The following is a 13473-nucleotide window of genomic DNA, read 5'->3' as shown; positions in this document are numbered from 1 at the left end:
AAATACCAGTACCTTCAATTGGGCATGGAAGCAAACCGGGAGCCAGTGTAGGTGGAACAAGGCTGGGGTGACACGTTCCTATGACCCGCTCTGGTCAAAGATCTCGCCGCAGCAATCTGTACCACCTGTTGCTTCTGAACGGTCTTCAAGGGTGACCCCGTGTGCAGTGCAGTAACTTAATCTAGATGTTTCCATCATGCATAACAGCAAGATCTTTCCTGCTGTAGAAAAGCCACAGCTGGCTCATGAGGTGAAGCTGGTAAGCAGCCCGCTCTGCCACCTGATCGTCCAACGAGCCTCAGGTCCAGCAGCACCCCCACCCTATGAATCCGCTTCTTTAGGGGGAGTGCAACCCCATTCTGAAAAGATGCCCCAATTCCTGGATCAAACCCTGCCCCAGCAGCACCTCCGTATAGTTGGAACTGAGTTTCAGCTTGTTAGCCCTCATCCATTCCAAAGCTCTTCTAGATACCCGTTTGGTTTCCGCAGCCTCCCAGGGATGTGTTGGGAGTACAAAAGAGTTCTGCCATCTGCATATTAGTGGCAACTTGCTGGAATCTCCTGATGTTCAGCTTCAGGTCCCAACATCCTTTTTATGTGCATTGCTGCCAAGTCAGATGGTCTCTGCATCCGGATTGTTTCTGCCAAAATGCAGAACTCTCCATTTGTTGTTAGACTTTCATTGCATCCCTTTCAGCCCAGCATCCCAACCTATCAAGATCATGTTAAATTTTGTTTCTGGCTTGGAAGGTGTTCGCTGTGCTTCCCCGTTTTGTGTCATCTGTAAACCGGGTTCCCTTCATCCATGTCATAGATGAAAATGTTGTGGCAACCCGTTGAGAATTCCTTTCGGGGAGATGAAGTGCCGTGACTGAGCCCCCTCCTCCTGCCAAGACAGCACCAGCTTATTTCCCCCATTTAAAGAAGTTGCCAGTCACTACTGGCAGAGGGGGAGGCTGGGTCAGATGATCTGATAACAGCAAATAATGCCCTGTCCCAACAGCGTTCCCGCAGGCCCCCAAGCTACCCGCTCGATCAAAAAGAGCCCGCGTGGTGTACTGGGCCGAGTGCCAGAGCAGGATCCGGGAGCTGCAGGTTGGAATCCCCACTCTGCTGTGGAGGCTGACGGGGGGGGGGCGGCTTGGGCCACTCGCACACACCCATGCTAGCCTGCCTCACAGGGTTGTTGTGAGGATAAAAGGGAGAACAATGTGAGCTGCTTTGAATCCCCACTGCAAGGAAGTGAAGAAAACGTAAATACGTATCGCCCGCGTGGTCTGCAGTTTTCTGGATTCTTCTTTCCCCCCTTTTGAAGGCCGGGGCACCATTTGCTAGTCTCTTGTACTTGGCTGTTTCTTCAGGATTTCACGAAGATGACAGGCAGAGGTGCTGAGATTAAATCAGCTTGTTCCCGGATGCAATTCGTCCAGCTCTGCAGAGGGAGCCTTTGTAAGCTCTGGTGCCGCTTTGTCAAAGTAGGACCTGCTGTGAAGTGCCTGCCGGGAGACCCCCCCCCCTTTCTTAAGGCTTGCTTCAGGAATAAAACGGGGGAAGGACAGTGGCTGGCATCTCTTGCTGAGGCTACCCTGCAGATGGCCATGAGAACACGGAACAGTTAGCGACAAAGGCCTCGGTCTCCAACAGGAATCAGCAAGGCCCTGACGTGCAAGCAAGAGAAATGGGGGTCTGGCCCAGGGCCGCCTCTTCCCTTGAAGGCTCTCTCTTTTTAACTCCTGCTGCTCTGCTCACAGCCACAGAGCTGTAGACAATTGCCAGGTGGCCTCACCTCCTCCCACCCTGCCACAAGTGGGGCTGGAAGCAAGAGATCCTGCCAGGTTCCTCACAGATGCGCCAGGAGCTGGGCTGTCCAAGGGACCAATCAGACACTGCCATGGACGCTGCTGGCAGCTGTTGTGAGAAATGGGCTGTCCTCTGGTTTTGTGGAAGCACCGTGAATATACAAGACTGTGCGCCGACGGCAGCCTCTTCATCCCCCCCCCCCGAGTTGCTTTTGCCAGGGCTGGCACCCATCCTTCCTGTTCCAGTCCACCACTCAGGCCTTGGAGACCAGCCCAGCCCAGCCCCTCCCCTGGTTCCTAGCCAAAGTTCACTTCCACTGGACTTTGGGCCAGTGCAGCCAGCAGGCATTCTTTGCAGCTCGACCCACAAACAGGTGCTGTTCTGCTACTGCATCTCACTGCTGGAAGGATGCTTTCCTCAGCCTGGTGGGCGCTTCTGGGCATCAGCATAGCTATGCCAGGACAGGCAGCAGCAGCAGGCAATTTCCCTCCACCTTGTGACAGGTGAGTGAGAGGCCCCCGGTAGGTGAGACCTGGCCCTGTCCTTCCCGAGATGGTGGGGGATGACGGGTGAGAAGCAGGGGTCTTCCTATCTGAGCGTACCAGTTCGACATGGGCTGGGGAAATTCCTGAAGATTTGGTAGAAGAGCCTGGGGCGGGTGGAGTTTGGGGAGGCAGCCCAGCAGAGGTCTGACGGTGTAGAACCCACTCTCCTCAGCTGCCGTTTTCTCCAAGGCAACTGGTCACTGCAGCCTGGAGACCGGGCGTCATTCTAGAACGCCCCTTCCCTCCTGCAGGCTGATGGGCTTAATCAGGCCCCTCCTCAGTACTGCCCAAGCGTCTGTAGAGCTGGGGCCTGTGCCTCTGCTCAGAGGGCAAGAAGAACAGAGGCTGTGTTGTGCCCACCCTTCCTCCAGGCCCAGGACCCCCCCCCCCCATGCCTTATCCTAGGCAGCATGGGGGCACCTGTGCCGGGATCAGGCGTTGCTTTGTTTCGACTCCTGCAGGCCCTCCTCCACACTCTCAACCTTTGGGATGCTGGGCAGAAAGTGTGGACTCGCCACTTCCGCCTCTTGCCCCGCCCCTGCTCATTCCACACACACCCTCGCAGGGCCCTTCTGCGGCTTCCACCGCTTGTCCCCCAGCGGGTCTTCCAGAAGACCACCATCGCCTGCACTGCTTGGCTGGGAAGGAGCTCTTTGCGGGGTTGCAGAACAGTGTGCAGGGGTGGGGGGAGAGCAGCGTGAAGGGGCCCAGGGTGAGGGGTGCCCTTCGTCCCTTCTCCTCAGGCTGCCTCTGATGCAGGGCTGTTGCTAGGATAAGCTGCACCTGTGTGAACAAGCATGCTTCTGTGTAGCCAGAAGGCATCTGCAAGTTGTGCCTTGCGAAGGGTTGGTGGCTGTTCTCCGGCGGTGGTCTCGGCACCCGCCTGTCAACTGACGGCCACAAGGCACCAATCAGGCCGGCTGTTGTGTGCAGCACTCCTCATTTTGCAAGACGCTCTGCTTTTCACTGGATTCCTCCTAGCAACCACCAAAGCCCCAGAAGGCGCAAATCTTCCCACTTGGCAGAGAAGGAAAAGAGGCCGAGAGGAGGCGCCTTGCCCAGAGTGAGCCCAGCCATGGTCAAGCGACCCCACCAGGACTTAAGCAGTATTGCCAGAGGCTAGGCTGGGCTCCTGTGCCAATGTGCTGGGGGCACCCACCCCACACATGTACTGCAGCCTGCAGATGGGTCTGTCCATGTCGTGCTCAGGCTGGAGAAGGGGGGCCTTAAAGCCCCCGCACCTCAACTCTAAGGCATTTTCTCTCTCCCACCTCCTATAGAGAGCCGGCCTATGGCAGTTTGCAAGGGTGGAAGGCACCTCTGTCAACCAGGGTACAGGGGCTTCGCCCAGCAACAGTTTGGGAAGCTAGACCAGGACAGGCAAGGGCCACGGCCACGGCCACTGGCATGACACCAGAGAAACATGGCCACACACCCCTCCCAGCCACCCAAGGAGTGGCCCTCTCCTCTTTTCTGCCTCCTCCTCCTCCCCTCTGCTGGGGCTGAGGACCCCACCCCACCCGACCCCTCTCCTCTTGCCCCCAGCCAAATCTACTGCACCGGGGAACTCCTGAGGCAGGTCCAGCTGAGCGAGCTCTATGCTGATGACAAGTACTTTGTGGACATGCCCCTGCGAATGAGCCCGGGTAAGTGGGCAGCCCCGCCCTCCTCTGGGGAGGGGGAGGAGCCTCCCAGGCCTGTCTCGGGGGGGGGGGGAGAGCTCCCCTTTCCTGCCGGAGTACATCTTGTAGCTGTGGCCGCACCTTCATTTGTTCCTCTCTGACTGACAGAAAATCAGCATTTCCTGCTTTGGCCACCAGTTTAATAATATGGTTTAGTCCGCCTCCCTCTGGCTTTCAGCGTAGTATGCATAGCTGGTTTCTAAACCATGTTCATGTAAAGTTTTCTAAGCTGACACTGAATTTAGAAATTCTGAAATGAACAATTAATTTTGCATCATGAGTGGGAAACCACACATGAGTGCTATGCACTCAAGGCAAGAGCAGAGGGCAGAAGGCATTTGGCCCCTGACCCCTCCAGCAGTGGCATCTTTTATGCTCCCCCACCCCACAGCAACAGTGTCTCTCTCATTTGGCCTCTTGCTAGAGAGGCAGGCTGTAGCTGGGCCCAGGAGCAGCAGTGACAGCTGGCCTTTGCTTCCCAGACAAGGTTCTGGAGGACTTCTGGCAGCTGGTGAATGCAACGCCTACGGGGGATTTGGCCAAGCAGCAGCTGGAGATGTTTGTGAAGACGCATTTCTTTCCCCCTGGGCAGGAGTTTGAGCAGTGGGAGCCTTCCGACTGGACGCCCAGGTATCCTGTGAAGCCCAGCCCAGCCCCCTTGGCCTGCACCCACGGCGGGAGGGGGGGAGGTGCTAAAGAGCAAGCGGGTGCTCTCGCTGCTGCCCAAAGAGGAGCATGAACATCAGCCCTGGCCCCGGCAGTTCCTCCACGCAGGCCTTCCAGTTTCCAGGGTGCCTGCTGGGCTTTCTTTTGTCAGGGAGATGCGAAGCCTGAAGAAGCGCTGTGGGCCCCACCACCTCGGTCTTGCTGCCCAATGCAAATCATCTGCCCCCAGATGTGAGACTCCATGCCTCAGTGGTGTGGAGGGAGAAGGAGAAAGGCACGGGGGGGGGGGAGGCAGCCAGAAGAAGTGTAACAACCAGCAGTCGCTGGTGGGGGCCTGAGGATTTCTTAGAGGCCTCTGGCTGGCCACTGCTGGAAGCAGCACGCAGGGCTGGCCTTTGGCGGAGTGAAGGCAGAGGCCCTGCAGCGCTTCCCAGCTCTCCTGGGCGACGGTGGGCCCTCCAGCTCCCTGCTTGCCTCCTACCCCTTTCTAGCCCGGCGCTGCTCGAGCGGATTTCTGACGAGAGGCTGCGGTGGTGGGCTCAGGAGCTGAACGCCAAGTGGAAGCAGCTGGGCAGGAAGGTCGGCGGCAAGGCTCCCCCCTTCCTGGGCTGGGGCCGGCTGGGGCCATAGCCAGGAGAGGCAGTAACTGGCCTGCGTTTCAGGTCAAAGCCGATGTCCAGGCCAGCCCGGAGAACTACTCCCTGATCTACGTGCCCCACCCACTGATGGTGCCCGGCGGGCGATTCATTGAATATTACTACTGGTGAGAAGCCCGCCGGCCTCTGCCCTTCTTCTTCGGGCCTCCTGAGCAGGCCAGGCCAGGCCAGGCCCAGCCAGCCGCAGCCCAGGGCCGCCCCGGCGCTCTGAGGCAGAGGCTTGAGGGCCAGGGCCAGGGGGTCCTTTCGCTGGGCCGGGCCCGACGCCCGCGCCTGCCCTGGGCAGCAAGAGCTGAGGCCGGCTCTCCCCCGCAGGGATTCCTTCTGGGTCATCCAGGGGCTGCTGCTCTGCGACTTGACAGCCACCGCGAAGGGCATGATCCAGAACTTCCTCTACCTGGTGGAGAAGTGAGAGCCCGAAGCGGGGCAGGGGGCGGGGTAGGGGCCGGGGCCGGGGCCGGGCGGCCTCTGGCCAGCCGCTCCAACCTGCTTCCCGGGCCAGGTTTGGACACATCCCGAACGGCGGCCGCGTCTACTACCAGCGCCGGAGCCAGCCGCCTCTCCTGGCTCTCATGATGGAGGCGTACCTGGAGCGCACGGCGGACCTGGCCTTCCTGAAGTAAGGGCCGCGCCGGGAGGGGAGGGCCGGGCCGGGGCCGGGGCCGGGCTCGGGCTCGGGCTTGCACGCGCCTGGCCTCTGCTCTGCCCCGCGCAGCGAGAGCATCCACCTGCTGGACGAGGAGTACCGCTTCTGGCAGGAGCAGCGCGCCGTCAACGTCAGCTGGGGCGGCCAGCAGCACACCCTGAACCGCTACCGCGTGCCGGCGGGCGAGCCCAGGTAGGGCCGGGCGGGCGGCGGGCTCGGGGCGGGCGGCGGGGCGGGCCGCGCGCCTCCGCTGACTGACGCGCGCGCTGTGCCCAGGCCCGAGGCCTACCGGAGGGACGCGGCGCTGGCCCGAGGCCTGGAGGCCGGCGCCCGGCAGGAGCTGTGGGCCGAGCTGCAGGGGGCGGCCGAGTCCGGCTGGGACTTCTCGTCGCGCTGGCTGCTGCCGCCGCCGCCGCCCGCCCGCGCCTCGCTGCGCGACACGCAGACCAGCGCCGCCGTGCCGGTGGACCTCAACGCCGTGCTGTGCCGCGTCGAGGCGCTCCTGGCCGCCTTCCACGCCCGCCTGGGTGAGCCGGCGGGGCGGCGGGGCGCGGGGCGGCCCTCCTCTCCTCTCCTCTCCGCGCGCGCGCGCTCACTCCCGGCCGCGCCTCCTCGCAGGGCACGCCGAGCAAGCCCAGCGGTTCCGCGCGGCGCACGAGCGGCGGGTGGCCGCGCTGCGGGCGGTGCTCTGGGACGAGGAGGCGGGCGTGTGGCTGGACTTCAACCTCCGGCGCCGCAGGCGCAACCCCGCCTTCTACCCCTCCAACCTAACCCCGCTGTGGGCGGAGTGCGGCGTGGACGCGGCCGCCGCTGAGAAGGCCCTGCGCTACCTGCAGGTAGGCCGGCGGGGGTCGCGGCGGGGCGGGCGGAGAGCGCCGGGGAAGCTTCTGCGGGCGGCGGAGCCTCCACCCGGGCCCATCGCTGCCTCGCCCCACCGGAGGCCTTTGGAAGACGAGGCCCGGCCTTGTTAGATCGCGCGAGTCGTCGGCTCAGCAGATCGTCGCAACTTTCTTGCGCGGTCGTGATCCGACGCCAGTTTTTCAAAGCTGCGCAAACTCTTTTTGGTGGAGGCGGACAAACGCAGCAGCGTGGGGAGCGAGGTAAGGAGAGGCTGGCTGTCGCGGGCAGCGCTGCACTGGCCGCAGCGTTTCCGAAAGGATCGTGCCAGACCAGGTCGGGGAGGGTTGCGGGAAAGTAGGGGAAACCCCCAGAAACTGGAGCGATCCCGGAGCCCGTGGCGTGGAGCCTGCTGGAAGTAGCCGCGTGGTAGGAAGCCGAGGCGGAGCGGAATCTCGGCGTGGAAACAGCCGCGGAGAAGATCAAGGGGCAAGGCAAAGCGGCTGCTGACTCGGAGCACCGACGCAAACGGAGGCCCGCCTGTGGACCCCTTCGGGGAGGGGAGCCAGCTTGGCTTGGGCGCGGGGCGGGGACAGCTGCCAGTCAGCCTGCCTGAGCCGGAGAAATGCCTGGCGCTGAAGGAGCGGCTGGCCTGACTGGCTCTGGAGGCAGCCCTTGGGCAGAGCCCTGTGGGCGCAAGATGGGCCGTGGGGCGACTGCGGCTGCTCCGCCTCTCCCCCGCCCCCCCGTCCCTTTTCTGCTCCCGCCCCATTCAGTCCCCGCTGCCCGAGCTGTCCCCCCCCCCCCCGCCCCGCCGAACTGCACGGCACTCCGCCAGGCCTTCCCTTTCCCCGAAATTCTCGCTAGAGCGACACGTGTGGTGGGCTCGCCTCTGCCAGCAGATGGCGCTATTGCCCATTCACCCGCGACGCGGGCTACTGGCAGGCGGCGGCTGGGGAGGGGGCTCTGCCCCGCGGAAGCCAAACACACTGGCTCCGTTCCTGGCACGTGGGGCTGTCCTGCTCAACCTCTAGGATGGGTAGCTAGCTCTGAGCAGGCTGTCCTACTGGCTCCTGTGGTTCCCCCACCCCAGCCTGGCACTACAGGAAGACTTCCTACACCCTTTCACTGCACCCAGCCAATGGGATGCCTAACAGTTCCTTTCTGGGCGTTTTTTCCATGCTTCTCTGGGTGGCCGTAGGGGAGCGGAGCACTGACTTATACCAATGGGCTGCCCACGTCACTGGCTCACACAGGGGAACAGTGGGACCTTCCAAATGCATGGGCCCCGCTCCAGCACATGGTGATTGCGGGTAAGGACTAGGGCTGAACGAGCTCCCCCAGCCAGGCAAACTGTGCCCTTGCCCGCCCTGCAGGATGACTTTGCAAAGCAGGAGGGAGCTGGCGATGCGTGGGCTGGGCTCTGTGCCCTTGGGGCTGCTGCACCCTGCCTGGCCCCTGCCTGCCTGCCTGTAACAACGTGCTTTTTCCTGGCCCCCGGGGGGGGTGAGGGTCCCATCTGCCCATCCTCACCCCTTGCCATCTGCGGTTCCTGTTTGCCAGGTCTGGCCAAGTCACCGTCCTCCAAGGCCCAAGAGCTGGCCTTCACCTTAGCTCAGAACTGGGTGAGAATGAACCTGGCTGTCTACGAGACATACCAGGCCATGTTTGAGAAGGTAATGAAGTTTGTGCCCCCTTCAGCCTCCCTTGCCCAGCTCTCCTCCCCAGCCTCTGTGCCTCTCTCTGGGGTGGGGGCAGTCTGCACCCCAGGGCCAAGCCGCCTCTGCAGTCTGCCAGGGCAGGGGCCAAAAGAGAAAGCGGTCCGACTCCACGACGTGGGGAATGGAGGAAGAGAGTCAGGGCGTATCCCGGTCCAGCTGCTGTCCAGAACGGGGGGGGGGGGGGCTGTTCTCTCCTGCGATTCTTGCAGGGCCGTTGTGCCATGTGTCACCTCCCACCACCGTGCCATGGCAACAGCCCTTCCTGGGGCCCCTTTGCCTCTTTGGCCCGGTGCAGCTTCTCCGCAGCCTTCTGGCACAGGGCTGCTGACACGCCCCTCCTTTCTCCAGTACGACGTTGAAGGTGACGGGTCCCCAGGTGCTGGAGGAGAGTATGCAGTCCAGGTGAGGCAAAGTCCCCTGCTCTCGGGTAGAGTGGGTGTGGTGAGAGTCTGGCCCTTTCCCTCTGCCTGCCATGGAGCCAGCCTAGCTTGCCGTCTCCCATCTCCCCGGGCAGGAAGGCTTTGGCTGGACGAATGGAGTGGCACTGCAGCTCTTGGACCTCTACGGCAACCGCCTCACTGCAGCAGCCTCATCCCTGCCTCGCTGCTGGGCCTGGGTCGGGGCCTTCCTCGTAGTGTTCCTTGCACAGGCGCCTTTGTGAATTGGGGAAGTAGAAGCTTGCTTGTGGCTGGGCTAGAGCACCGGCTCAGGAATAAAAACTGAACGGCCCGGCTCCTGCACTAACTTCTTATCAACGCAGGCTCTCTTTGTGTGTGTGTACTGGGGGAGTGAGGCTGGCCCTGGGCTTGCCCCTTGCCCAGTGCCAGGCCCTCCCTTGTCCAGCCCCCCTGGCCATCCAGCAGTGTAGGCATATACTGGCTGTCAGGTGTAACTCCTGCCCCACAGATTTCCACCACACAGCTGAATGAGGGTCTGGGTGGATCAACCTGGACGGGCTTTTGACGGGATCTGCACGCTGCCCTTGCAGTCCGAAAGCTCCCCTGGACGCCAGGGAAGGAGGGCACTGGCCAGATGGTTGAACTGCGCGAGCTTTATTCTGCTCCTGTGCTCAAGACATTAAAAAAAATCACGCCAGCCCTTGTACCAACAGCACCAGCCAGGCCTGACGCCTGACCCCAAGAGGTGAGGGGGCACCCAAGGAGGGCACCCAAGCCGGGGCTCCGAGGAAACGCCTGCAGTGGCAGCTTGTTCCAAAGCAACTGCGCCAAAATGAGCACAGAGAACGTGGTTGGGTTCTGACAGGGAGGGGCCAAGTCCCTCTGCCCCTCTCTCAAGGCACATGGTGGTAGACGGGCCTCCGACTGGCCCTGGCAAGCACAGTGGGGGGGGGGGTGTCCAAGGAGTCCCTGCAGCCAGCACCACACTGTGTGGGGGGAGCAGGGCAGCGGGCCTGGCAAGCTGCTGCTTCCGCTGCTGCAGCAGGAAAGGGGAAGGGGTCCTCTTCACCTTGCCTGGCCTTTGGCATGACATGGCGAGCCCCCGGCTGCTCTTCAGCCCAGCTCTTCCCTGGGGCTCACTGCAGGCAGTCCTTGCAGCCTTCCCTGCCTCAGTTCAGGAACTGGGTGTATCCTTCCGCTCCCGTCACAATGACGTCCATCCAGATACGCATGGCCTCTGCGGAAGGGGCCACCATGTAGTAGAGACGGTCGTGGGTCTTGACGCAGAAGGTGAGGGCTGGGTTGGGGCTCTGCCAAGGAAAGCGAGAGGGGGCTGGGTGGGCTGCTCCGACCTCCTCCCCTCCCGAAAGCAGGGCTGGGGCTAGGGCAGGCTTGCTCAGCAGGGCCAAGGGGTGGGTGGGTGGGTGGGCGGGGCTGGTAGTCCCCCCATCACTGAGCATTGTTTGAATGTGAAAAATCGGAACTGGTTGCACCCTCCCCAAAGCACAGATCAGGGAGTCCCAGGCCAACTCTGCTTGGGGTGCGGGGGGGGGGGGGAGAAGAGGGAGCCTCGAGACCAACCTCTCTACTGAAGGGAGCAGGGAGAAAGGCTGCTAGGTGCTAGAAGAGAACAGAAACAGGCGTAGCAGCATTACACTGACTGGCTGGCAGTGCCCCCCCCCAGCAGCTGTTAGCAAGGCAGCAAGTGGTGGTTAGCAGCAGCTGAGAAGGGCTTTGCTTGATCTCGCCTTGAACTCTTCTCCACGCTGGCGTTTGGACCTGCAGAGCTGCAGAAGGGCAACCTCTCCATGGCAGAGTGGCAAGTGGGGCACAGAGACTCTGCCCTTGCTGTTACAAAAGGTGCCGTTTGTTCCCCCCCTTTGTGCAGCATTCTCCCCCCCCCCCCCCCCGCCGCCCCCTAGTCTTTATCGAAAGCAGAAGCCCGACAAGCAACTTGAGCCAGAATCACATCCTGCATTTATGCTGAGCTGCAGTGGAAGGGCAGACCAGAAAAGGTCCAGCAGGGAGCAACTGTTAATGCTGGTGCTACAGGCACTTCCAGGTTAAAGGGGTCAAAGCCATGCTGAGAACCTGGGTGGTACCTACAAGGGCCTGCTTCAGGGAGAAGAACCCCTTCTGGAGGAAGAGAGAGGCAGAGAGGGGATGAAGGAAGAGCTCGGGGACATGTGAAAGCTCCCCCCCCCCCGCCCCCCGGCCCGGCAGGTACTGACCTTGGCAGCGCTCCGGAGGTGATCGTAGTAAACCTCCTCAATTGCCTGGAAATAGACCAGGCCTTTGAGCTTCGTCTCATGTTTGTCTACAGGGCGACAAAAGGGTGGGAGGAGAGTGACTTGAGGGTCTACTAAGGCCCGTGCCTGGTTCCAGCTTTGGAGGGAAGCAGAGCCTTACCCACATAGTAGGCGAGAGTGCGTCGCAGGCGATCAAAAACGAACCAGCGCTTTTTCCAGGACTTAATCTTGCCCCCCATCTTGACCAGGTAGCCTTTGCACATTTTCTCTGAGAGGATGACGTGACTGCAGGTGTCCACACTGTGGCCTGAGGACTCCACATGTGCACGCAGGTCAAAGTCCTCTTTGCGGATGGGCAAATAGCGGGTCAGGGGCCGTGCCTGGGGTGGGGGGACAGAGCAGAAGAGTTGGGGCATGTTCAGAGGCCCACACGGTACCACTGTACCACTGGGCCACTTTGGAAGGCTCCCTGCCAACACTGACCCACGCGTGCACGAAGGGGTGTTTCCACATGGCAGGAGGGGAAGTCTCCCCTGCTGTGGAAGCACGAGTAAGCGGGGTGGGGGTACACAGGGGCAGCATTTGCCTGGCCCATCCCTGCACCACTGGCTGTTCCTGTCCCCCCCCCCCCGCTTGCACAAACGTGCTAAAGATCTCACCAACCCTCTTGTGTGGCCTGACACCCACCCCAGCTGCTCCATAACAAAGAAGCCCTTGAAGGGGAGAAAAGCAGGGATCGGTTCCACCCTGACCCCCATATGGGCTGTGGGCCAGGCGGCTGCGTTAAGCTGTCCTGCCATTTCCCCTTGGAGGCGTTTTGCTCCTGATCTGGTTCAAAGCAGACAGCCCCCAAGGCACAAGCCTCACTCTCTTGGCCTGTGGAAGTGAGAAAACCTGCCTCCGGCTGGGGAGAGAAGGTGGAGCAAGACTGCCACCTGGCCAGCACTAAGGAGAATACGGGGTGGCAAAAATTCTGCTTGCTTGTTGGGAATTCATTAATTGGCTCTTTCTGTGGAACGCGTCAGGCTTCAGAAGCACATAGCTGCGTTCACCTGCAGCAGCTCATGCAAACCCTCGGCACCCCAGCCAAGCTGGTCACGAGAGCAGAGGGAAGGAGTCGCCCCTGTGCACGGGCGTCTGAGAAGGCCAGGAGGCCGTTCTGTTCACAACTGAGGCGTGAGCCTGGGCTTCCGGAGTGCGCCCAGCATGGCAAGGGCAGCCACGTGCCACCAGCGCTGTGCAGTAGCCCTTTGCCCAAACTGAGACTGGACGTGCCCCAGAGGAGGGCCCGCTGGAGGCCTGGCCCTGTCCCGGACCTGGGCAAACTGCTTCTCCCGCATCTTGACCTCCTCCTCAATGAGCCTCTGCCGCCGCGTGGCCTCATTTTGCAGCTGCCGCTCCAGCTGCACCCGCCGCCGCCGCTCATCCTCCAGCTCCTGCTGCCGCAGCTCCATCTCCTGCTCCTGCCAGAACAAAAGCCCAAGAAGTTAGCAGGCTGCCCTCCAGCTCCACACCCGGCCAGCCCCCAAAGGCGTTCTCCAGTCTGCTGGGCGAAGACCGGGGTGGGGGCGGCAGCAGCAGCAGGGCTGCTCTCGGCCCAGAGGAGGCAGGGCCCTCCCTTCCTCCAAGTGGGGGAGGCAGCAAAGAGGCCAGGCAGGACTGGCCCAGAGCAAGAAGACAGGCGTGCTCTGGGATAGCCCAGGGGCCTCTTGGGGCTGGCTCAGGCATGTCGGAAAGGCCCCGTGAAAGACATCCCACCCCCCACCCCCACTCACTCGTGCTTCGAGCAGGCGCGACTTCTCTGCGCTGGCCTCCTTCAGCAGGGCCTCCATCTCCTCCATCTTCCCGACATCAGCTCCGCTGGCGCTGCAAGGCCAGGCCAGACTGTCACCCCTCCTCCTGCTGCTCCAGCAGAGCCAGGCCAGCACGTGTACACCCCCCCCACACACACACACACTGGGTTATCTTGGCTGCCCTGAGACCTGGTGCCGCTCCCCTGGCACAGTCCCCTTCTCCCAGGAGCAGAGGCGCAGCGCTGGGCCCAAACCTTCACCCGGCAAGTGGGCAGAGCAGGCAGGCCCCTGTGCTTTGTTGCATGCCAGGCCAAGCAGAGGCAGCGTGGAGAGCTGAGCATCGTCCCAAAGAGCCATGTGAGATGAAGGAAATGGACGGATGGGGGCGAGGCAAGGTGACACATACCACTCTCTCTCGAGGCGCCTGTGGGGACTGGGGGCCGCTCCTCCCCACCCTCCTGGAAGCTGTGCCTCTGCTCA

At 62.0% G+C, this 13473-nt stretch overlaps 2 protein-coding genes across 16 annotated transcripts in view; one reads left to right on the top strand and one right to left on the bottom strand.

The window, feature by feature from the left end:
- The first annotated feature begins 2121 nt into the window (after positions 1 to 2121).
- TREH (trehalase) lies at positions 2122 to 9308 on the top strand. 2 transcript variants are annotated; one of them, XM_054997710.1, is made up of 14 exons: positions 2122 to 2303; positions 3891 to 3991; positions 4510 to 4657; positions 5185 to 5272; positions 5356 to 5456; positions 5665 to 5757; positions 5852 to 5968; positions 6065 to 6187; positions 6272 to 6522; positions 6614 to 6831; positions 8034 to 8145; positions 8396 to 8508; positions 8902 to 8955; positions 9068 to 9308. In XM_054997710.1, exons 1-14 carry the CDS (start codon positions 2209 to 2211, stop codon positions 9212 to 9214), a joined length of 1761 nt encoding a protein of 586 aa, XP_054853685.1. In that variant the 5' UTR covers positions 2122 to 2208; the 3' UTR covers positions 9215 to 9308. The 2 variants fall into 2 exon arrangements, with proteins under 2 accessions (XP_054853685.1, XP_054853686.1); XM_054997711.1 differs by lacking the exon at positions 2122 to 2303 and having other exon boundaries at positions 3888 to 3991; positions 4452 to 4657.
- A 276-nt stretch (positions 9309 to 9584) lies between these two features.
- Positions 9585 to 13473, bottom strand: part of PHLDB1 (pleckstrin homology like domain family B member 1) — a 39894-nt gene continuing 36005 nt past the window's right edge. For 10 of the 14 annotated variants that reach the window (XM_054997694.1, XM_054997693.1, XM_054997692.1 and 7 more), the window contains 7 exons: positions 12976 to 13066; positions 12517 to 12663; positions 11361 to 11580; positions 11183 to 11268; positions 11058 to 11087; positions 10533 to 10571; positions 9585 to 10261 (listed from right to left, as the gene is read on the bottom strand). In XM_054997694.1, coding sequence (XP_054853669.1) covers positions 10121 to 10261; positions 10533 to 10571; positions 11058 to 11087; positions 11183 to 11268; positions 11361 to 11580; positions 12517 to 12663; positions 12976 to 13066 — 754 coding nt within the window. In that variant the 3' untranslated portion in view covers positions 9585 to 10120. Of the gene's footprint in view, positions 10262 to 10532; positions 10572 to 11057; positions 11088 to 11182; positions 11269 to 11360; positions 11581 to 12516; positions 12664 to 12975; positions 13067 to 13473 lie in introns of those variants that run through there. The other 4 variants (XM_054997698.1, XM_054997702.1, XM_054997697.1 and 1 more) reach the window with 3 other exon arrangements.

This window comes from Eublepharis macularius, chromosome 14, assembly GCF_028583425.1.
Source record: "Eublepharis macularius isolate TG4126 chromosome 14, MPM_Emac_v1.0, whole genome shotgun sequence".
Taxonomy (NCBI): Eukaryota; Metazoa; Chordata; class Lepidosauria; order Squamata; family Eublepharidae; genus Eublepharis; species Eublepharis macularius.
Note: the sequence above shows the minus strand (reverse complement) of the source record. Positions and strands in the feature narration are given on the sequence as shown.

Excerpts from the sequence above, each read along its gene's own strand:
- TREH (XM_054997710.1), top strand. The coding sequence starts at position 2,209 with ATGCTTTCCTCAGCCTGGTGGGCGCTTCTGGGCATCAGCATAGCTATG. Across the intron at positions 5,273-5,355 it reads GGAAGCAGCTGGGCAGGAAG|GTCAAAGCCGATGTCCAGGC; the intron begins GTCGGCGGCAAG and ends CCTGCGTTTCAG. Across the intron at positions 5,758-5,851 it reads TTCCTCTACCTGGTGGAGAA|GTTTGGACACATCCCGAACG; the intron begins GTGAGAGCCCGA and ends TTCCCGGGCCAG.